The sequence below is a fragment of the Oreochromis aureus genome, linkage group 13 (assembly GCF_013358895.1).
Source record: "Oreochromis aureus strain Israel breed Guangdong linkage group 13, ZZ_aureus, whole genome shotgun sequence".
Lineage (NCBI taxonomy): Eukaryota > Metazoa > Chordata > Actinopteri > Cichliformes > Cichlidae > Oreochromis > Oreochromis aureus.
This window is the reverse complement of record NC_052954.1, coordinates 34,424,468-34,447,986: the sequence shown is the minus strand read 5'-3', so window position 1 is coordinate 34,447,986 and position 23,519 is coordinate 34,424,468. Positions and strand designations below refer to the sequence as shown.

Genomic DNA, 23,519 nt, shown 5'->3' with positions numbered 1-23,519 from the left:
AATTTATACTTTATATTTTAAAACACTCAAATGAAGTGGGGACATTTTGACCCCTGAGGACCACAGGTGTGATTATGTGCTGCCATTAAAAAATGTAAATGGTTCAAAAAATTTTTTCACTAAAGTTCAACATACAGCATTCTTTAGTTAGTCAGATAGTCAAAATTATCTAAACAATTAAATATTTCATTGTCTGATTTTATTTTCGCTCAAAAACACAGTGTACTTTATGTAAACAAGGTCTGGTGGCCCTTAAATGTGTAATGTTGGGTAAATTTTGTGTTAATGTGTTGGTCTTAAGTAAAACTAAGGTGTAACACTGAATTGATTGACAATTTATAATTTATATTTTAAAAAACACTCAAATGAAGTGGGGACATTTTTGACCCCTGAGGACCACAGGTGTGATTATGTGCTGCCATTTAAAAATTATAAACACTTCAAAAAGAACTTTCTCACTAAAGTTCAACATACAGCACTCTGTAGTTAGTCAGATAGTCAAAATTATCTAAAAAATTAAATATTTTATTTTCTTGTTTTATTTCCGCTTAAAAAACAGGGTGTATTTTTTGTAAACAAGGTCTGGTGGCCCTAAAATGTGTAATGTTGGGTAAATTTTGTGTTAATGTGTTGGTCTTAAGTAAAACTAGGATGTAACACTGAATTGATTGACAATTTATACTTTATACTTTAAAAAACACTCAAATGAAGTGGGGACATTTTTGACCCCTGAGGACAACAGCTGTATGGAAATCGGGAGGACATTATGAGGGTTAAAACAAATGATGACATTATGACAAACTGAAGCTCAGGGAATTTAAACATCTTTAAAATGACCACGATCAATAATTCATTATTACCTTTTGGTCATTATTGATAGTTCTGTAAAACGTTAGAAGGTTCCTTGAAACTTTTAATTTAAACATATTCCAGTATTTCTCATCCCAGCTTTTCTTTTTTTAAAATGACTTCTGTTATTCCTGGATGTCATCACTGACAGCCTAATATTTTGGCACTATCCCCGGATGCTGGAGAATCTGGAGTTTGTCATCTCATCTCTTCTTCTTCTTTTGTCTCGGTCTCTTTTCTTTCTTACTTTTGTCCAAACTTGCTTTTTCACCTGAGCCACAGAGAGTGTGTCAGAGGAGATGACATGCGGTGCCTCCATTATTTCATTTTTTTGTTCTTGAGCCATCCGATGGTTCCTCTGATGGAAGCAGTCTGGACAGTTGTGCCTTTTCTCGATTCCTCTTGGACACAAAGAACAAGCTTGTTGTTTTCCTGCCTTAGAGATGCAAGCTTGTCTTTTACATCATCACTGCTCTCTCTGCTTCACCTGGAGGTAAATGTGTTATATAGAGGAAATGGGGGCGGGGCTTATGCAGATTGCACAGGCTGGCGTGCATGTTGCGTGAATCACATGTTTCTGTGCCGGGTACAAATGTTTCCACGAACTGTTAGAAAATGAGGGACCTGGTTTCAGAGCGCTCGCGCTTCATTCTGATACAGCTTTGCTGACCAAAGCGCTGCTGCCATCTTTCTTTTAGACAGAAGAGGCTTTCTCCTGCAACCTTTCCAAACTTTCACATGCTAGTTGAGGCCAGCAGTGTGAGCTCGTGGGTTTTACATGGTCTGACTTCAGAGAAGACTGTCAGGTGTCTGAATGATCTTTCTCCTGAGGTTGATGCGCAGCTGCAGTCGCCTCCCTGAGGTCACTGCTGATGTTTCCTCCCTGTCCTTGTGTGGTCAGTCCGGTCGGTGATGTGGGTCATTATAATCTAACATTAGCTGGTGTTGGTGGGATCCTCAGGCTGTTAGAGGAAGCCAGAGTCAGGGCTCATTTTTTAAGTACAGTCTGCTCATATGTCACCAATGAAACACATTTATTAATAACTCCTGTCGCTGATCTCAGGTCAGCCTGCAGGCCATGAACGCCACGCTGACAGAGCTGAAGTTGGAGCAGTGGCAAACGGCTGAGGATGAGCGGGAGCAGGATGACCTCCATCTGCCCACCAACCCTCCACACCAGCTGCTGCCTCCCACGGACGCCTCAGAGCTGTGGGAGGCCATCAACGAGCTGGAAAACACGGTGGTCAACAACACGGTGAAGGTGAGCCTGCACACATGAGGACTTTGTTCCTGACGTTCAGCACGAGTGTGCTTTCTGACAGTAAAATCAGAACTGAAACAGGAAACTGAAATGTGTCCCGTGCAGGTGACCGTGCTGATGGAGGATGCGGCGGTGACATCGTACACCGTCCAGCAGCTGAGTTGGCACATAAAGGAGCTGGAAAAGCAGATAAACGACACGGCGCGGCGCAGCCAGGTGCTGTTCATGGAGACGGGGCTGGAGGTGGAGGACGCCAAGGTGAAAGTGCTGAATCATGTAAACGAGCTGGCGGGGAACCTGAGCCAGCAGGTTAAACGACTGGACGATGTGGAGGAGGACATGGACTGCCTGTGGACGATCCCGAACGCCTGCAAGAACAACTCGCGCATTGAATGCAACTGCGAGAGCCTGCAGGCGGCCGTGGCTAGCTTGCAGAGGGACGTGGCCAACGTGACCGAGCTGGCCAATGAGAACAGATTAGCTCTGGACGAGAACAGCAGGGGAGGGCATTGGGGTGCGAGCAGCGACTGGGAGCCAGCGGTGAAGGCGCTCCAACTTGGCCTCCACAGGGTACGAGCAATAAAACTGTAACTAAGAGCAGACTCGACTTTCAGCTTTAACAAGATCGTGTCACACATATGAGATGATAACGATCTCAAACACTAGAGACAGATCCACACAGCGTTTCTAAACAGGCTGCTGTCTGTATTTCTGTTTGCTCTCCATCCTCCTCCTGCAGGAGCAGACCAGGATCAGGACTCTGGACCTCGGCCTGACCCACCTGAACGCCTCCGTCTCCGGCCTGAAGCATGCAGAAAGACAGCAGGACGCCAAGATAAAGATGCTGGACACCACCTTCAATATCCTCCTCCAAGACGCCAGCCGACACAGCAGGGTGCTGAAGATGTTGCTGGGAGACGAGGTGATCGACTTCTTGAAGATGATCAGCCTGAGGCAGAAGGAGAGGGAGGACGAGGAGGATGAGGAGGAAGAGGCTGACTTCATTTCCGTCCAGGCTCTGAAGGAGGAGCTGAGGAACCTGCAGGAGCAGCTGAGAGGACACGAGCATAGCATCATCATGCTGAAGCAGGGCCAGACGGGTACGCTTTTACTGTGAAGGGACAGCTGCAGGCAGCTGACGCTTTTATTTTGAATGAGCTATTCTGTCAGGGTCGCCCCCTGCTGGATGTTAGATAAAATGCATTTTAAGAAGCTACTTCCTGTTTTTGCTTTGACTCATTTTTGACTCATCTCTCAGGAGGCAGAGAGGAGGTGCCGTCTGCAGACCAGCCCCCCTCCTGGTTGCCCGGTGACCCCAGGAGGGGCGGCAACAACGGACTTCCTGCCAGGGAGCGGCAGATGCTCTTCCACCCTGGAGATGGCGGTGACCTGTGGAACCTGGAGAGGAAGGTGGAGGAGGTGGAGCGCAGGCTGGCCCAGCTGGAGGAGAAACCGTGCTCCTGCCCCAATGTCTCACATGTGGATGCCACGGTGCTGAATGAGCTGATTTGGCTGAAAAAGGGGCTGGAGCAACACCTGGGGGTGTTCAAGAACGTCTTCAGCAACGCCGACGTGCTGGTGAGATCCAACGCCACACTGGAGCTGGATAAGCTGTGGCAGCTTCTGAAGAAGAAAGAGAAAAAGAATCAAGGAGGACGGAGGGAGGTGTCAGAGAGGGGAGGAAAGCGCCGCAGCAGGAGGGAGTCACCAGGTGAGGCTCCAGGTAACACACTGCTGTACAGCGGTGTTATTAATAATAATACATTTTTATTATTAATGTTTTATTGATAGTGGCTGTTTGTTTCTTTTAATTAAAGTTCTTGTTTTTTTGTTTTTTTTCTTTACCTCTTCTTCCATTGGCCCCTCCTCTTCTCTCCAGGTGAGCCCGTCCCCGATGGCCTATCAGAACGCGCCCTGCTGTTCGTTGCTCAGCCTCTTCGGAGCGTCTCTGGCGCTGTTGTTTTTGAGCCGGCTTTGACTCAGGGTCAGTTTTACTCTGGCAGTACCTTCACGGTTCCAGTGGATGGGATCTACCTGTTTGTCCTCACCTTGCACCTGAGACCAGGCCCCGCCCATGTGGTCCTAAGGAGCACAGGGGAGGAGGAGGAGAGGGGCGGAGCGTGGGTGCCTCTGCAGAGGCAGGAAGGAAGTGAGGAGGGGCTGGCTTCCGGGGTCAGCCTCCTGCTGCTGAGAGAGGGGCAGCAGCTGAGGCTGGAACTGAGGGGAGGAGAGTGGGCGGAGTCAGAGGATGACCTGTTCGCGTGTCTGCTGCTCTACCCGACCACCTGAGGGCGCTGAGGACCAATCAGCTGATAGCTGAAGGAACTGGTTAGATGAATGGATAGATGAAGGCAGCTTAGAGGATCAGGAGGGGTGAAATAATCCGACGTTGCGATTTCAGCTCAGAAGAAGAATTCTGTTTTTTTTTTTTATGTCATATTTAGCGTGACGGCGAGTTTGTTCCAGTTTGGTTCCAGCCGAAACACTGAGGAAAAGAATATGAGCCACAAATTTGATAGAAATAAACAAAAGAAAAAAAACTAAACCTCTCAAACTTGCAGTATGCACTCACTGCCACTTTATTAGGTACATCTTCATGTAAATATCTAATCAGCCAATCACAGAGCAGCAGCTCAAAGCATTTAAGCATGCAGACGAGCTGCTGAAGTTCAGACTGAGAAAGGAGATGTAAGAGACTCAAAGTTGGTCTGAGTGTTTCACATGGAAGAAACATCCAGTGAGCAGCTCTCAGGGAGTAATGACTCGCTGAGGTCAGAGGATAGATAGACTGCTTCAAGCTGATAGGAAAGAAGCAGGAAGTCACTCGTTACAGCGAGGGTCTGCAGAAGACCATCTGTGAATGTTCAACAGCAGCAGAAGAGCACAGTCTGTGGTAAGAACAGGAAGCTGAGGCTACAGCTCACACAGAAACCTGGACAGCAGAGGATGGAGAAACGTTTCCTGCTCTGTGAGTGTCAGATGGTCGGCTCAGAGTTAATCCATCCTGCCTGTATCAAAGCTCAGCCTGCTGCTGCTGTGATGAGGGCCACGCCCATCCCTTTCTGACCTCAGTGAACCGTCCTCTGATGTTACAAAGCGAGTTCACTCAGGCGGCTCCACAGTCACAGATCTCAGTTTAACAAAGCAGCTTTGAGATGTGGAGGAACGGGAGGGTCTCATCACAGATGCAGCAGCTGAGTGATGATGTTGTGATGATGTCACGTCAACATGGATTAAAACCTTCCTGCAGCTTGTCAAGTTGGAGTCGTGAAGGATTAAAGCAGCTCTGAAGGTAAAAGGGGCTTTAACGCTGTACTAGGTGTACCTAATAAAGTGGCAGTGAGCCTCCGTCTTTTTTTCAGTAGAACCAAAAACAGTTTGGATGTCTGAGCCGTCCGAACATGTTGTGTGATCTTCATATGGAGAGTAACTCCTCGTTTTCATGGATGTGAAACTTTATTATGCTTTTATTTTTTTATTTTTTATTATCAACACTTGCTTCGTGTATCCTGTCAGTGTGGATTCTGGGAGTTGAAGGAGGGTTTGACCCGATGAGCCTTTACTCGTGTTTTGAATCATTAGACTAAAAAGGAGAGCACAGCTCGGCCGCTTGTTTCTGCTAACATTTAGTTGCAGGTTTTGGTTATTTGAAGGTTTTTAAATGCAGAAGCTCGAGTAGGAAAGCTTCCTGCTGAGCTCTGGTTTCATACATGTGACAAAAAAATGGCGTTTCTTCTTCTGCTGTCAAAGCTGAAGAATCGACGTCATTCTCCTCAAAACCCTCAGCTCTGTGCAAAGCTGTGAGGCTGAAAGTCTGGATGGACTTCTTTAAGCATGAGTGAAAGCCACGCCCATGCGATGGGCGGGGCTGATAGCAGAGAACTCATCCAGCCTTAAAATGCTCAATTACTGACCAATCAGAGTGGAAATGCTTTTGTTATTTTAAACTTGAGGGAATTTTTACTTTTTCATATTTTACATGAAGAAAATATTTGAATGTAAAGTCGTGAGTTTAATGATGTAAAAACACAGCAGAAAATATTTAAATAAACCCTGAATAAGACAATAAACCAGTGAGACTTTTTCCTTTTAAACATTTTATTCGTCCTCTCGTCTGTGTTCACTCTACAGCTTAGAAAAATAAGCATCAAAAATATACCAACGAAACCAAAATCCACTGTGGCAAAGCAAATGTGATGCAAAAATAACTTCATCTGAAACATCAACTTTTCGCTTCAGTCCGAGCTCACCTGGAGCACCAGGTGGGCGGAGCCAGTGCCGGTCTTGGCAGAAAGTCTAACGAGCCAATCGGAGCAAGAAAAATAAGGGAGGCTCCTCCCCTGAACAAATGGGAGGGACGTTGAAAGAAATCTGCAACGAGCGAAAGAAACGTCTATCGTAACACTTGAAGTGCGCTAAAAGCGGTCGAGCTACCGCGCTAACGAACGTCATCACGGCAGCACACGAACACCTGCGACAGGTGAGCCGAAGACATCATGCTAAATATTAGCTGCTCAAACAAAGCTGCGGTTATTCTTCAACAATAGTCTAGAGAAGAGAAACGAGCCGGCCGGGCTGCGACAGGTGACCACGCTCAGGTTAGTTCGTCTACGCACAGCTACAAAAGTCACCAGGAGGACGCGCTTCCACGCGTTGATCGGCGCCACGACCCACAAACGTCTCCTGATGCTCCAATCAAAGCTGATCAACTGGACCAACAGGAGAGAGTCCTACACCCGTGAGCCGGCATCCACCCGTCACTGTGAAAAAGCTGAAGCCCTCATTGTTTTCATATAGGTGGGCCAGAGCGCCCTGCTTTGGTGAGCCGGTTCTGGCCCCCAGACCATATGTTTGACAATTTTTCAGTTAAAACCTCCAAACAGACTAAAACTCTAAAAAAATAAAATGATGCTGAGTTCAAGCAAACCGCACTGGCTTGTTGGGGACGTTCCTCTGAAGACGGACAAGAGCAGAGTGGTGTTATAACGCTGGCGTCCACCGGGGGGGGCTCACATGATGGCAGGTGAACCCACGCCAGGCGTCACAGCCGTTTGTTAGTGTTTATGTTAGAAGCAACGTGTCTGAATTTGAGCTTTTACAGAAATTATCAAACATTTCTCTAAGATCAGGGCCTCGAGCGTCCTTCAGCTTTCAAACCAAGCCGCTCTTTCCTTCTGTCCAATCAGAGTTCAGTGCCGAGCAGACGCTCGGAGCTTCGTGATGTCAGAGACGTGTTGGTGTGCGTGAGCTTGGCGAGGCGAGCGGAGCAGCAGGAGATCCGTGATGAAGAAGTGAGGATGAGAGGGCGACACTGCAGAGCCAATCCAAGAGTTTTCCTCCAAAGTGACATCATCACGCCGCACACACAGCGTTTGAGCTCCTTCACGATGTCACATTTGCAGTAAAACTCTCGCCGTGGTCCCATCAGCTGGCCGGCCCGAACCGAGCCACGTAGGCGCCGCAGGAGGCGCAGCAGGAGCGCGCCGGCTCAGCAGGAAGCTGCTGGCAGAGTGAGCAGAGCTGGGGGGGCCAGCGTGGCCGAGGAGGCTGTGGGTGGCGAGCGAGGCGGGGGTCCCAGGAGGGGCCGGGCTGGACCGTCCTGGAGTTGGCATCACGTCGCCAGTCGCCGTCTGGGGGGATGTCCAGGCGGAGTGGGTGGGTGGGGCCGTCTGATGCTCTGAGGTGATGGGGGGCGTAGCCCAATGATGGGTGCCCGTAGTGGCTGTTGGCGCTGGCGGCGGAGCGACGAGGGCGGAGCATGGTGGCATAGAGGCTCTGCTGTCCCAGAGGGGGGGCGGGGCCGGTGCCAGCTCTGGGCCTGGGGAGGGAGGAGGTGGAGGGAGGCGGGGCTCGGCGAGGAGCTCGAGGTAGCGTGCCATAACTCATCGGGACGCCGTGAGCTGAGAGAGTCTGACGCCGGTCAGGCACAACCAGAATGTGCTGCTGGACGCTTGCACCAGCTCCTGAGGAAGAGGAAGAGGACACGTCAGGCAGCATTCATGCTCACGTTTTCTGCCACACCCTCAGCGCTGTGCAAAAGTCCTGAAGACGAACACCAGAAATGAGGCGGGGCTCACACCAAACAGCCCGCCTCCATCATTCATCATTCAGTAACTCTCTGCACACGTTTCACTTTTTCCTACAAACGGTGACTCAAGACTTATGCACAGCACTGTGGGCGTGACGGGTTCACATGTACAGCACAGCAGCAGGGTCACATGACTGCGGAGGAATCCTGTCACTTTGATCATTTCCAGGTTGAGATTTTCATCTGTGAGTAGGTTGCCATGGGAACGCTGGGAGCATTTAATCCAACTAAACTGGAACCATTTACAGTCTGACTTCAGTGTTTGCTGGACTACATTTCCCAGCATGCCCGGCCAGCTGCTCTGAGGTCACAGACTAACGACTTTGCTGATTTCTGCAGGACGATGCTGTTATTAGTCGAGTCCTTAGAGATCGCCAGGTTCAAATTCAGGAAAACAGATTAAAGAAAATGAAAAGTGTGACGTGGAGGTGAAGATGGAGGCGAAGGGCCGGCACGTTACCTGAGTGTCCCCAGGAGGAGGGCCCCGAGCTGGGGGGCCGTGATGTCTGCATGGGGGGATGCTGTGCAGGAGGAGAGGGGCCGTGAAGTCGGGGCTGGTGGTGGTGGGAGTGATCTGCAGTAAAGGAGGGAGAGGAGGGGGGATGCAGGGTAGAGGAGCTGGAGTGACGCAGGAGGGAAGAGGAGGAGGAAGAGTGTCTGAGGGGGGGTCTGGAGACAGAGGGGTCCTTCAGGAGGAGGGGGAGGAGTAAAGATGGAGGCATCAACGAGAAAACAAAGAGGGAGGGGGAGAAATGAAAACATGTTAATGTGATGAAGAAAAAAAGATGAAAAAAGAGCAAAAAGATCATTTAAAAAAAAAACAACAAACGTGGGGGAGGGGCTTGTATCTTTGAGATGGAAGTCTAGGGGTGACACCGTGATCGTGTCTGCGTGCACGCTGCTGTTAAATAAACAGAAATCTGAATGACTCGGAGTTCTCCCCTCACGTTGTTACAAATGCAGGAATCAAACCCTCGGGCTGAGGGAACGCGGTAAGGATCTGACGCTGAGCGGCACTCAGGTGCTGGGCGGGAGTAGCGAGCTCCGAGGTTAGAAGCTTAATGGGAGAACTAAACTGCCCACCAATGTTTAATGCAGCGGCCTGAGGCGATTCCTGAGGCCTGAATACGAGATGGCTGAACGCCAGCGGCGCCGAAATGCAGAAACGGCTCAGACGGTTCCAGTTAAACATTCTCCATCCTCACGAGTGCTAACGTGTTAATGAGGTCAGGGTGAAACGTGACAGCGTCACTCGAGTTCACCTGGACAGGTTCAGTGATTTTTAAAGATGCCTCATTTTTCTGTGACATGGACTGAATAAAGAGGCTTCCCTGCTCTGCACCAAAGCGCAGCTCCAGGCTGCAGTTACAGGGTGCAACCACAAGGTGGCAGCAGGAAGCTGCTAGTGTTGGTCTGTGTGTGTGTGTGTGTGTGTGTGTGTCTCTTACACAGCTGTGGGAGGGGGCGAGGTTTTGGGGTCGCGACCCGATGACGGTCCCGCTGAGGCTGCGGGCGATGCGTCGCAGGTTTTCGGCGCTGTAGCTCTCGTCCTCAGCTGATGGTGGCTGCAGGTCAAACAGGAGAGTTCAGTTTTTTAACAAGGTCGCACAAACACAACGTGAACGCCGTCATCGGCTGAACGCACAGCTTCCTGTGTGCACACCTTCTGCAGGGCTGCCACTGGGGTCCTGTAGGCGTCTCTCTCAATCTCAGCTGTCGGCGTTTTTGAGCGTCCGGGTCCCGACTGCCTCCTCCTCACGCCTTCAAGTGCACACACACACACACACACACGCGCGCGCGCGCGCAGACACACACACACACACACACACACACACACACACACTTTGAACATCATTTATAGCTCACAGTCACACGGGCAGGATGGCGTCTGCTATCAGCAGCTTCATGTCTGTGACGTAGAGGAGCTGAGACCAGCGTTGGTGCCTCACGTTTGATCCGTTTCAGTCACTGCAGCAAACTTGAAGTGCATTGTGGGTAAACTTTGAGCCGTCCTGTGGAACAGGTATCTGCTCGGAGCAGGTGAGCAGACACGATCACTTCGTAGCTTCTGCTGAAACAATCTGAACTCATTTTATTAACTCGTGTTTGCAGCGCCATCAGTTCACGTTTATGACGGCATGAACAGGTCAGCTGAGCGAAGGCTGCTGATTGATCGGAATCATTAATAAACGTCCCGCTTCAACTTCTGAGGCACCAAACGCTGCAGTTCCTCTGACGTCCAGCAGAGGCTCCTACCTGGTTTGCTGCCACTCGGCTGAGGGCTGACTCCCCGGCTGCCCCGGTGCATGCTGGGAGCCAGCAGACTGGCCTGGTACAGCGATTCCAGCTCTGAAAGCTCCTCACTGGGCGGCACAGCCGCCGCCACCAGTCCCTCTCCCCCAATGCTCTGGGAGCCGTAGTATCTGTTGACGTTTTCAGCCCAGCGCTCCACAGGCAGCGCCGCTGTGGGCGGAGAGATGGGCAGGCGCTGGCGGCTCACTGCGGGTATGTTGGCGGGGGAGTCTAGCGGTGAGTACAAGGGCGAGCTGATTGTTGGACTGGGAGAGTCGATGACGTCTTGGTCCAGGTGTAAGCATGACCAGTTCCTGGTTGGATGAGGGGCAGGGGGCGGGGCCGGTATGTGGCTGGAGTCTGGGGGTGTGGCCTGAGGCTGCCGGGTGTAATACGGCTCCGGGTTCAACGTCCCAACAGGTGACGGGGTTTGGGGATGCAGCCGGGGTGGGGGCGGGGCTTGTACTGGAGGTACTGGGGCAGGAGATGTTATGGTCCACTGCACTGAAAGCTCCTCCTCTTCAAGCGGAGGGGGTGGAGCCAAGTCTTTCACAGGGGGATCCACACAGAGAGCAGGGAGGGAGCCGACGCTACAGAGGGTCTTCCTGTCCTCCCGAGTTGAACCTGAAGGGGCGGGGTCAGACACCAAGGTTGACTGGATAGGTAGCGGCCCAATGAGGCAGGTGGAGGGAGGCGGCGTCTGCTGGTCCAGAGAGGCGGCTGATTGGCTGCTGTGCATCTCTGTCAGAAGTATTCGGCCCGAGAGAGGCTTTTCACTGCGGGGTGGGGGCGGGGCTTGTACTGGAGGTACTGGGGCAGGAGATGTTATGGTCCACTGCACTGAAAGCTCCTCCTCTTCAAGCGGAGGGGGTGGAGCCAAGTCTTTCACAGGGGGATCCACACAGAGAGCAGGGAGGGAGCCGATGCTACAGAGGGTCTTCCTGTCCTCCCGAGGTGAACCTGAAGGGGCGGGGTCAGACACCAAGGTTGACTGGGGAGGGAGCGGCCTAATGAGGCAGGTGGAGGGAGGCGGCGTCTGCTGGTCCAGAGAGGCGGCTGATTGGCTGCTGTGCATCTCTGTCAGAAGTATTCGGCCCGAGAGAGGCTTTTCACTGCGGGAGGGGGCGGAAGGAGGGGAGGGAGAGAGAGAGGGGGAGGGGGAGAGGGGTGTGTTAACGACTGGCTTTACCTCAGAGCTCTGACCCCTCTGACCAGCCACTCAGCTGATCTGAGAGTCATGTGACCATAGTCTACGCCCCTCCCCCCTGGATGTGTGACTGACAGGTTGTGACAGCCAATGATCTCCCAGCAAACTGAAGAGCAGGATGGACCTCGGCTCACTTGGATTTGCAGCCAGAAGATGGCGCCGTCCTGTCGACTGATTTCAACTAGAGATGGACCGATCCGATATTACGTATCGGTATCGGTCCGATACTGACGTAAATTACTGGATCGGATATCGGCAAAAAATAAAAAATGTGATCTGATCCATTAAATATCAAAAAAGCACCTCACAAAACTTGCGACACGGCGTAACTCGGCTCATAACCGTAGCACGTCGGAGCAGTATGCCTCACGTGATAGAGCGGCTGTGTGTATTTGTAGCCTCGCTACCAAACCAGCATTTCATCTCCGAGGAAGTTATCCCAGAGAGAAGTAAAGCAAGTGTGTAAGTTCATCTCTGAATGTTTGTAAAGCGTTCCCATGTTAAGCTTAACAACCGATATATGGAGCGACTGCCTCCCCTTCCCTCCCTCCCTCTCCTGCTGCTACTTCAATCATGAAACTGCTTAACGATCAGCTGATCGGCTTTTCTGTCGCGAGTCCGTCTCTCTTCTTTGTTTTTGGCCCACTTTGCACCAGAAAGAGGAAACCAGCGGCTGAACAACAGCAGCACATTTAACCTTGATAAGCTGTTGTTAGAATTTATTTAATATTACTTTCTACACCAGGATCCTTTTCTACGTAGCTGACGGCTGGTAACTGTGCAGGGGCGGATCTAGCAAAGTGTAGCCAGGGGGGCCGATAGGGCATGAACAGGGAAAAGGGGCACAAAGACATACTTTTCTTTCTTATTCTCATTTAAAATATGTAGCTTTTAATAAATAATTATCTGAATCTTACACCCAAAGTTTTAATCTGATGTAAAATGTATAGAAGTCCATTACTGTATATAGTAACTGTTAAGTCTAATATACCCTAGTAAGCTATAGTACTTATTCCTTTGGGAAGATACCATCTGTGCAGTCTGCAATTCTGTTGAAGAAAGATGTTGAATCTATTTAATTATTCTTGAAAAATAATTTATTTCTGTGCATTTTTTTTCACCCTGCATCAAATTAAAGTTGATTACGCCGATTAAGCATCATGAGGTGGAGGGTGGGGGGTTCCCTATTTTTTTGTTGGGAGTTTGCAACCCTATTAGTTAGGTTGCTTAATATTTCTGCTAAGTACTCTTTAAAATACCAGAATAGGGAGGATGGAGCAGGTTTAAGTTTATTAGATTGATCAGTGTTGCTAAACTATGAAATATTTTGGGTGCAGTGTATTTTTTACATACAGGTATAACAGAATAGCTTTAGTGTTGTTGTTTATTTAAACTTGAGGATGAACTTATACAAAATGCAGCAAGATATTAAAAAAACAGTTTTATTGATTAAAAAACACACTATATCGGATTCATATCGGTATCGGCAGATATCCAAATTTATGATATCGGTATCGGACATAAAAAAGTGGTATCGTGCCATCTCTAATTTTAACGCACTGATTTTAGTTCCTACGATTATGAAATCAAAAAAATAATTAATCTGAATTCACGTCAGTTATGAATGAAGCGTGTGTTTCCTTTACGAGGGACAGGATGTGACATCAGGGGTAAAAACAGTTTATGGGGGTGTCAAACACGCGGCCCGGGGGTTCAGAACTGAGCCGGGCTGACAAACAGAACCGTGGTGACGTTTTTAAAGACGTTCAGTTTTTCTGCTGAAAATGTGTTTCAGATCAGACGTGATGTGTAAATCACACAGACCTTGTCACAGAAGTGATGTCACCACTAGGTAACATCGCCTTAGAACCACAGGTGTGAGTTTACTGCACGGGACTAATAATTACTGCCCGATTTATTCCTAGTTTAATTTTTGCTCTGGTTGAAGCTCTCATCAGTTTCTTACATCCTCCCCTGAGGAGGTAAGATGCCAGCAGGTGTGCACTGAGCATGCTCACTGTCGAGAGGAGACGTTTGAGTTTTGAGCTCAGCTGAGGATTTACACCTCCAACCTTCACAGGTTCTGTTCACACATCAGGAATAACAAGGTTTAATACACAGAAGGTAACATGGCTCCACCTGCTGGTGCGTTCTGATTGGCTGATCGGGCTACAGCGGTACCTGTGCTGTTCCTGGAGCTGCTGCTCCTCCTGCCGCTGCGTCGGTTTCTCTCTGCCTGCCTCTGAGTCCTGCGGCTGCTGCTGCAGTTGCATGCGCTGCTGCAGGCTGCGGGCTCTCCTCATGCAGCGCTGCAGCCGGCTGTGACTACTAGCTCCGCCCTCAGCCGCCACCGGCCGCAGTTTGGCTGCAGCCGGGTCACGATTTAACAGAAAATCCACAATAGAAGGAAAATGAAAAGAAAACAGAAAGAGACAAAAGAATAAAAAATGAACCCAAAGATGCAGAAAGGAACTCGTTATGATGATTTCATGCAAAATAATCTGACAAAGAAAATTCACAGCTGACAGGAAATCAAACATCGCACCGCTGACATGAAGGTGGCGTGGTTATTAACGATGAAATGGAGAAATTAAGTCCAGACAGAACGTTAAAGTAAGAGAATCACAACCAAAGAAAAAACAACTGAAACCCGGCTGTCAGCTTCGAGGACGCCTCCGACATGTTTGATCATCTATGGCTGACACCACTGAACCGCGGGTTCATGTGTGGCCTCTGATAACAGCACAGGAAGTCACACATGGACCAGTAAATAACAGAGGCTGCTGTGTGATGCAGCCCAGTGTGAAACAGCCTTTCTGTGCTTTTCTGGGATGTTTGCAGGTTCTTAGAGGAGCAGAGCTCACGGCTTCTTAGATTCACTGCAGCTGCTTTTCTCTGTGGTGAGGAAAAACTGACTGTGATGATGGTCTGTTTGATAAATGGATGACTTTCAGAATTAAACTTCTTTCCAACAGAAGACATCGGGACCATTAAATGAGCAGGGACACAGACGGGCTGCAGATAAAGGCCTGACCTCCTCTGCTTCAGCCAGAATTACAGGATGAAGTCGAACTGTGACCCCGTCCACCTCTCCCGTATACAGCACTGTGTCATATGCCTACAGTGACACTCTTCTTCTTCTATTACTTCCTCTCATCTTTATTCTGTAACAGAAGTTTAAAACAGGCGTTATGAAGCCAAAAGTATCTCTAGCGAACCGTTAGTATCAGGCTGTAAGTATGATGACTCCTGCTCTAAAGTTTAACATGGGAGTTTATGGGGACAGACTCACTGCTGCCTCTGCTGGACACCAGAGGATCTACAGGGGGCGGGGTCACTCTGAGGACATTTCCTGTGTATTTTTAATGAAGACAGTCTTCACTTTGTCCCACTACGGAATGGATCCAGAGCCAAATCTGATGAAGTGGGAACACTCTGTGATATTTACAGACCGTCATGGTTCACATCTGACTGACACACATGAAGCAAACAGCTGCTAATACAGATGCAGTAATGATGTCATCAAAAGCCATCCCGATGTTTGTTTGGACGAGCAGATCGGTTAAAGCGCGATTCAGCTTCTCGTGTTCGTGCGTGTGTCGGCCGTCAGGTTTCTGCTTGGTTGTGTTCAAAGTGGAGAGAGTGTGGTCAGTGGCAGTGGGAGGAGCTTACAGACTGCTTCATTGACAGCTGACAGCGCGGCGGCGACCTCGCCTGCCTGCTCCAGACGCACCGACTGGTCCAGCAGGAGCTCCGCCTCCGACACGCACCGCTCGTAAGTGTCCGATTTACCTACAGAGGAAAAAAAGAAGACGCACACATCTTCAAACTTTGTATTTTCACGGAGTCCTTCCCGACTCCCCCACTCTGATTTTCCACTGAACTCCGAACGCCTCGATGCGTCTCTTCTTCTGCTCGCGACATCAACCGTGAGCAACACTAGCTAACATTAGCCAACCAGTCAAACAACCGACTCGCAGCACGACACAAACGCCACATAACGAGAGAAAAAACAAAGAGGAAGTAGCAAGAGTGAGAATTACAGCAAATGGGATTTTCAAAATAAAACAATTTTGTATGAAATCGTGAATTTAGTAACAGTCTGAGCTCGAGCCTGAAGAGTGTGTGTGTGTCTCTGTGTGTTAGTGTCTCTGCGTGTGAGTGTGTACCCTGGATCTGCAGCTGGTCCAGGTCCAGGTACTTGCTGGGTCTCGGGTTGAAGCCGAGCGCCGCCTCCCTCTCCTTCTCCTGCCGCCGCTGCTGCTCCTCCTCCCTCGCTCTCCTCAGCACCTCCTCCTGCAGCTCGTCCAGCTCGCTGCGGCCTGCAGAGGGCGCTAAAACAACATCATCAGCATTAATACATAAAACATGTTTTCACGGCGGAGGAAAGTCGACCTGTTGCCACGCCGAGCTGAGAGCTAAACACAAAGACGTTCGTACCGAGGCTCCCCCGTCTGGACGAGCTGAGCTCCTGCAGCAAAGCGCCGCTGCTCTTCGAGCGTGCGTTCCTCCACGAGGGTCCTGAGGAGGAGGACAACGAAGGCTTCTTCACCACACACTCCCTGAAGAGAAGAAACAGTGACACGTTTAGCTTCAGGAGCTGAAGTTCTAACCCTTCGTTTCATATAACAGAGCCAATCCTGGGTTTAGAGTTCAGTAAACACTCATATTGTGTTATACAGGTTCAGGGGCAGGGTCATTCTTTAATGACTTTACAAGAACGAACTCTCAAACCACCAAAGGAGTCACTTAGCATGACAAAGTCAGGAAAGTTGGATGAAAATGCGAGTTTAACTGCTGCTGCAGGACGGGGTCATAATCAGCTCTGCTCCTAATCTGACAAACTAACTGCAGAAACACAGCCACAGGGATCCTGCATGTTTTCTTTTATGTATTATTTGTTTTTACAGGATCTGATTGGTGCAAATGGTTTATTTTTGCCAAATGCTTGAGTAAACAGGGCACGTGGGCAGTTCAAGGACCACTGAAAAGGTGGACATTCCCTGATTATGCCAGTTTTTACAGCTTTGTTCATACAGAAGAGAAAATGTGCATTTTTAAATCTGCTGAAAGATTTTTATTTATTTTATATTTAAATTATTTTTATTGCATTGTTTTCTTTTATTGCAATGGAGTTTTTTTTTATTATTGTACCTTTTATTTCATTTTGTGTTCTTATCTTGTCTTATGTTATTTTTTATGTCAATGTTTCTAATTATTTCGATTGTGTTCTCTTACACGCAGGCCATCTCACATTTCAATTTACTCCCTTGTTCTGTCTTTAATAAATATAGTTATTTTACTTAAACAGTGACTTTGTTTCATGTAAGGTAGGACACGGTCGGCCGATCGGAGTATTGATCGATTGGTCGATTGATGACGACCTTCTGGAGCTCACCTGTCTCCCGGGTTCAGGTCCAGGCTGACCGGGCTGCTGCTGTTCCTCTCGCTGCTCTCGTAGCCGCTCTCCATCCTCTGGATCAACCTTGGTGGAGCGGCAGGAGGAGCCGCGTGAGGCAGCGCGGCTCCTCCTTCGTTCTCGCCTCCTGGTCCATCTCCACCTCCTCTGTGGCTGCTAGAGGAGGAGGCGGGGAGAGTCCTGGAGGAGCCCATGCGGAAAGGCGTCACCTCCTGCAGGGCCGAGGAGGCGTCCTGAGCTCCACAGTCATCAAGCAGCGGTGCTCCGAGGGGGCTGTACCCCGCCTGTCTCCGCCTCTCGCGGTTAAAGATGCTGTCGATGTTGAGCGCCTCCCTCCGGGGCCTCCAAGCCGGCCGGTACCTCCCTGTTCCTCCAGAGGAGCTGGACTTTGACTCGCTGCTGGTGCTGTCGGCCTCCCAGTCCTGAGCTTTCCCAGCGGAGGAGGAGGAGGAAGGAGCAGCGCTGCTGGAAGGGAGGTGGTGGTGGTGGCTGCCATTCGAGGAGGGGGCGATTTCAGAGGAGAAGCCGGCGGCCGGCAGAGACGTGGAGGAGGAGGAGGAGAGGGGTCGGCTGTGGATGATGTTGCTCATGGTCTCCTTGAAGTCTCGCAGGCGGCTGGTCGATGATGAGAAGGAAGACGAAGGTTTGGGGAGGTGACGAGGAACCTGCTGCTCCTTTAACGTCTCGCCTGGGAGGAGGAGAAAAGGAGGAGTAAGAAAAGACGACAAGGAGAAGGAGTAACCTTACCCCGGAGGAGAGTGAATGAAGGAGGTGGATGAATGACTAGATGGGAAATAAAAATATGGCTTCACCTTCAGAATCAGCTGATCTACGCCCTGAGACTTGGCTCCACCCACATACACTACACCTACACAGCTGGTGCTTAATTATTAGAGGTCACAAAAATGCCACTAGAGGGGGCTATGGCCCAGCAATCATCCTGCTGAGCTCAGCGAGCTGTGAAACTCGAGTGTTTGTCGTCAGGCTGAGCGTGGGCTTTTAGACTCATTTCACATGTCAGGCAGTTCACAGAAGAAGTCTTTGGCCTAAGCCCCGCCTACCCTCACTGTGGTAACCAGCCGACGACGCTTCGTTCTCAGGTTTAGACCGCCGGTGGCGGCTGCCGCTCCGCCTCCTATCCCCGGCCACGCCTCCCTTCCTCGGAGGCTGATGCTGCTCACCGTCCGTCGTGTGGCCTTAGCAACAACAAGCACGGCAACAGATGTTCACAGCGTGACCGCCATGACAGGAGAAAGAAGCAGAATGCATGAATGCGATTGGCTGCATAGATGGGTCACATGACTGAGGCAGAGCAATGAATGTGAATGAATGTAACTGCAACACGTTCACGTTCATTAAATCCTGTTTCATCGCACCGAGCGTCCAAAACACAAAGACGGAGAAGACTCATCGTTTATTCTGGAAGAAAATACAAAATACATTTCCTGCTCATGTTGGCTGTCTGACAAAAATATGGTTTAAGCTCAAGATTAAATTAAAGCCCAGCTTATGATAGTGCTAGTTACTCGCCTTTGATGAGCACCAGCTCCTTTTTTAAAACTAAAGCTTCAAACTGAATGCAGTGGAGTAAACTGAGGCTGGCTGTTGATGTGGGCATCTCTGCTAGGAAGAGAGCCCAAGGATTCCATCTTTGAGTTTAGGACCGCTGGTGGACTCTAAAAAAGGGTTCCCGTGTCTCCAGTTCTGACCCACCTACGGTATCCAGGCTGCAGAGCGAGGCACGCAGGGCTCCGTCTGGGCGGTCGATGCAGATGACGGTTCCCTGGGAGTCGGAGGAGTAGTGACTGGCCAGGGACTCATGGTGCGTGTGGGAGGGCTGTCGGTACGAGTAGCTCTCCGTCGACGAATCGGTGCGAGTGTCGCTGGAGATCGACGGCTCGCGGCCTGGGCGAGCGGGAGGCGGAGGATGGAGGGAGGAGGTCAGTGGAGATGGACTCACACAAACACAGCACAACAAAAACACTTATCACAACAGACACGCCTAAACATTAAGAACTACTTCTACTGCTCCTCCAGCTGCCGCCTGCCAGTAAAAGTGTTATTGGAGCGACTGAGGCTGGTTTAGTTACCTGAGTGTTTGCTGCTGTGCTACTACTACGACTCCTAGCTGTGTTGTAGTTACCCGAGTCTTCGCTGTCGTAACAGGCCTTGTTGAGGTGGTGGAGGTCAAGACGTGAGGGCAGGTCCTGCGCAGACACCGGCGTCCCCCGCGGGTCGGCGTACAGCAGCAGCAGCGGCTGGTAGTGGCCTTTAATGCAGCGCGAAATCACGTCGATCCACTTGGGCCCGATCTGCAGGACAGCGACAAAAACCAGCAAGACGTCAGTGAGTCTGAGACCTGAAGATCAGGTAAAAAGCTCGTTTCATTTCACCTTAGATCATCTAGTCAACCAAACATGTCTGCTTTTCCAACGCTGTGGACCGAGAGGCTGCAGAGAGCAAAAGCTGGAACACTAACCAAGCACCAGAACCTGCAGGTCCTCCACCATCCAGCAGAGGCTCCAGCGGTGAGCCAGTGCCCACAGACTGATGCTAACACACACGCACACACACCACTACAGCAAAGAGCTGCAAACCAATGAGAAAGCAGCAAGAACATCTCTAAAAAAATGATAGAAAAGCAAATAGAACCTGAATCTAACCGCAGACACAAAGAAACGCTCAGTGGGTCTGAATGCTTCGCTCTGAGCGTGATTTCAATGCCTACTCGTGTGTATGACGTCAGGGCACTAGTGAAAAATCCCCTGGTTCTTAAACTGAAAGTTCAACAAGCAGCCACTTTGTTTCCCCAGGTTGCTGTGACGGTGTTCCTAAGCATCCTTAAGCTGGTCCTGGATCTGTTCTGGAGATCTGGAGCTGGAGGAGAACTCCAAGCAGAACCTGCAGCAGGTGCAGAGCTGGTTCAAAGAGCTCACAGAGGTTGCAGCACAAGGCTGAAGCAAAATCTGATGCTCTGCGTTTACTTTAATCTAAATATATCCTACATGGTCGAGTGCAGGTTAGAAGACGTTTTTAAAAGACACCAAATCACACTGAGCAGTTCCAGAGCTGCAGAGCTGTTACCCACTGAAGTCTGAAATCTACACTGAAGCAGTTTCACAGCTGCTAACAGGTTAAACAGCAAGAACAAATGTTTGAGGTGAGATGTGCAAACTTGAGAACAAAGGGGATAAAAAGCTGCAGTTCCTCTGACGCTCCAGCAGGGAGTCTGCCCCCATAGACTCTCATGTTAAAACTTCACAGCAGAAATAAACACGTTTACAGGCTGAACCACAAACTGTTTGTCTCTACAGGTAATTTAATAAAAACTGTTTTAAACTTTTGTTACAGAATAACGATTAAGAGGAAGTGAAGAGAGGAATGAGCAGAAGAAGAGTGTCACTATATGCGGATGACACAGTTTTATATATCGGAGAAGGGAGAGGCTAACAGTTTATCAGGAGACGGAGACAAACAACTGTTAGGGGCGTGGCCTCTGTGACTGACAGGTAGATGGCAAACAGGCGGAGGTCCCTGAGCTCTCTAACATGACCAATAACACGGCTGCTGTCTGCAGTTAATTGGATGTCACTGAGCTCTGATTAACACTAAGCTGTCTGTTTGTTGCTCCTGTTGAGGCTACAAAGCGCATCCCTGAAAACAGTGGGTGGAGTCACGATGCTGCATCCAGTTCTTATCTAAAATCTCATTTCAGTGATGCCAAAAAATAAAAAGTTCCCAGGCATCTGGCTCCACCGCAGACAATTCCTGTTCCCGTAATTACCAAGATTTAACTTATTACCTCTTTTTAACCTTAAGTGTTTCTGTATAAACTTCAGGCAAAAGTACAGAAACAAATTTAAAGCAATAATCTTGAAATAATGGAAGATAATTCAAGCCAATAGTCTGGAAGGTGAGGAGGAGCCGGTGCTTTACCGGCTGCAGTCGGGACGTCCAGATGCTGACAGCAGCTCACGGCTTGGTGATGGAAAAAAGTCTCCTTCCCATCCTCCTGCTCAGTCTGTCTTTGTAAAATCCTCCTGCTCGATTACTTCAACACTTCCTCTGATTCTTCCAAACATCTAAAAGCTTCAGCCCCGCTCGGCTGTGACAGGACGTCCGCGGGATTCAGCGCGCCGCGTCGACCCGGCCGTGTGAAAAAATGTGTTTGTTTAAGAGAAAGAGACAGAATGAAAGTCTGCAGCGTGAGCAAAAGTGTCGCTGTGGTGTGAGCGCGCTCTGACCACACCCTCCACTCTGTCCAGCTGGACTGGTCAACAATAGAGGGATATCCTTGTTTTCACAACCAGCAGAGAGTGAGGGAGTGCGGGGGAATGACATCTCTCTTTCCATCAGAGCGATCCGAGAGCGGCGATGACAGAAGAGAGAGGCGACAGGGAGCAGGAGGAGGCAGGAGGAAAGAGGTGATAGTGAGGAGGTCGAGGGATGGACAGGAAGCACATGAAGTCATTTCTCTTCCTGACCACACACGGAAATTTGATTGTGTATCAGTTAACCCCACAACTCCCAAAGTCTGGGCCACCGCCCCCTGGTGGGCTGTGGAGGTGTTGCAGGTGGGCCCCCTGCAGCTTAAATAAAGCAAAGCAGCGTGACTTAAATAACGAGGCTTTTTAATCCATAACCACCTGCTGCTCATCTGGGTCCAGATCGTGGTGGTGTGGGTCTAAACACCCACAACACCCTCTTATCAGCCATCTCCTCCACCTAGAGGACAGATGCTGAACCCGAGCTCCTCAGCCTGCCTCTAAGGCTGAGCCTGCAGAGGAAGCCGCTGCCCACAGCTCGCGGTCCGCTCACGCTTCACCACCACAGATTGCTACACCACTCTGCTGCACTTCCTCCTCCGTCCTGAAGATGACCCCAAGGTAATGAAACTCCTCCTGATCCAGCTGCTTCACACTCGGCTGCTGACCTTAATGATGAGAACCACATCGTCTGCAAAAGCAGAGACGAGATCCTGACACCACGCCCCCATGTCCACACGGTGAGATCACGTGGCTCTGAGAAGTCTCCTAACAGCAAACCGTTCTTTTTGATGCAGATTAAAGGTCAAAGCGTTCCTTTACATCACAAACACACACACACGAAACGCACTCGTATTACAGTCAAACTACAGCAGAATCTAAACCGCCTCGGTGGTACTGCACCTTGTTATAACTACGTTATTACTGCAGTACCAGAAGTTAACCAAATGTCTTGGCGAGCAGAGAAACTTGGTGCATGCTCTGCCTCACGACACGACCGTCAGAATAAAGTAAAGAAAAGCAGCGACATAAACCTCTACACATCTGTCGCTGCAGCTGTTTCTACCTGCGTGCACGCATACCTCTTTGACGTGTGCGTCATCAAAGTACATCCACCGGCGGATCTTAGTCTGGAAGAAGAAAGTGGAGTAATGTTTCCCGTAGTAGCACACCATCCCGACCAGGTAGAGCTCGGACTGCCGAGCCTTCTCCTCGGTCACCCTGTAGAACAGCTGCAGAGAGGGGAAGATGTCACCGCACGCCGCTGACACTCCCGTTTACCCTTCGCTTTGTTCGGACCGTGATTTGATGCCGTGTCTTCTTCTACTTACATCCCCGAGGCGCAGGCAGGTTCCCAGGGTGTGGATGACATCCTCAGCCAGGTCCGAGTGATCCGAGTCCCACACCAGGCCGATGGTGATGATCTCCGGACTGTTGAGGAGGACGCGAGCCATCCGCAGCTGCTGACCGCACTGACTCTGAGGAAGAGGAAGAGGAAGAAAGGTTAGCCGTGACCTCTGAGAGCTTCATGCCAGTGTGTGCGTGTGTGTGTGTCGCACGGGAGCTGCTGCTTACAGGACAGTTGCGCAGGTCTCCCATGCTGGCATTTCGTAGCAGCTCCCCAAACATGCCCGGGGTCGCCTTCTCCCTCGACTCCAACATCTTCACTGCCTGGTTACTGAGGAGGATGAGGAGGAGTGTTACTGTGTGTGAGTCAGTTCTTCTTAATGAAGAAGCTCCAGTCTTCATTAAATATGATTTGGTAAACGCTGGATTAGTCTTACCACAGGGAGGTGGTGGAGATGTAGTGGACCATCTGAATGAAGGGCAGAGGATCTGAGGAGGCTCCACAGCTGCTGCACACACACTGAGACAGACGGAAGGTGAACACGGACGGATCGAGTCCACGAAAACCCTGTGTGTCTGTCTGTGTGTCTGTCTGTGTGTCTGTGTGTGTGTCTGTGTGTGTGTGTGTGTGTCTGTGTGTGTGTGTGTCTGTGTGTCTGTGTGTGTGTCTGTGTGTGTGTCTGTGTCTGTGTGTGTGTGTGTGTCTGTGTGTGTGTGTGTGTGTGTGTGTGTGTGTCTGTGTCTGTGTGTGTGTGTGTGTGTGTGTGTGTGTGTGTGTGTGTCTGTGTGTG

At 49.9% G+C, this 23,519-nt stretch overlaps 2 protein-coding genes across 9 annotated transcripts in view; one reads left to right on the top strand and one right to left on the bottom strand.

Moving 5' to 3' along the window:
- Window positions 1–4,417, top strand: part of mmrn2a (multimerin 2a) — a 40,396-nt gene extending 35,979 nt beyond the window's left edge. The window contains exons 7-11 of the mRNA XM_031753099.2: window positions 1,913–2,110; window positions 2,216–2,680; window positions 2,850–3,210; window positions 3,369–3,821; window positions 3,990–4,417. Of these exons, the coding sequence (XP_031608959.1) occupies window positions 1,913–2,110; window positions 2,216–2,680; window positions 2,850–3,210; window positions 3,369–3,821; window positions 3,990–4,399 (1,887 nt within the window). The 3' untranslated portion in view covers window positions 4,400–4,417. The remainder of the gene's footprint in view (window positions 1–1,912; window positions 2,111–2,215; window positions 2,681–2,849; window positions 3,211–3,368; window positions 3,822–3,989) is intronic.
- A 3,088-nt stretch (window positions 4,418–7,505) lies between these two features.
- The window catches only part of usp54a (ubiquitin specific peptidase 54a), a 43,727-nt gene continuing 27,713 nt past the window's right edge, over window positions 7,506–23,519 (bottom strand). For 7 of the 8 annotated variants that reach the window (XM_039621825.1, XM_039621827.1, XM_039621826.1 and 4 more), the window contains 17 exons: window positions 23,166–23,248; window positions 22,957–23,059; window positions 22,713–22,859; window positions 22,464–22,613; window positions 19,260–19,428; window positions 18,830–19,021; window positions 18,178–18,312; window positions 17,096–17,804; window positions 16,138–16,259; window positions 15,867–16,031; window positions 15,370–15,489; window positions 13,879–14,062; window positions 10,455–11,602; window positions 9,862–9,959; window positions 9,647–9,763; window positions 8,659–8,884; window positions 7,506–8,073 (listed from right to left, as the gene is read on the bottom strand). In XM_039621825.1, coding sequence (XP_039477759.1) covers window positions 7,535–8,073; window positions 8,659–8,884; window positions 9,647–9,763; window positions 9,862–9,959; window positions 10,455–11,602; window positions 13,879–14,062; window positions 15,370–15,489; window positions 15,867–16,031; window positions 16,138–16,259; window positions 17,096–17,804; window positions 18,178–18,312; window positions 18,830–19,021; window positions 19,260–19,428; window positions 22,464–22,613; window positions 22,713–22,859; window positions 22,957–23,059; window positions 23,166–23,248 — 4,407 coding nt within the window. In that variant the 3' untranslated portion in view covers window positions 7,506–7,534. Of the gene's footprint in view, window positions 8,074–8,658; window positions 8,885–9,646; window positions 9,764–9,861; window positions 9,960–10,454; window positions 11,603–13,878; window positions 14,063–15,369; window positions 15,490–15,866; window positions 16,032–16,137; window positions 16,260–17,095; window positions 17,805–18,177; window positions 18,313–18,829; window positions 19,022–19,259; window positions 19,429–22,463; window positions 22,614–22,712; window positions 22,860–22,956; window positions 23,060–23,165; window positions 23,249–23,519 lie in introns of those variants that run through there. The other variant, XM_039621830.1, reaches the window with a different exon arrangement.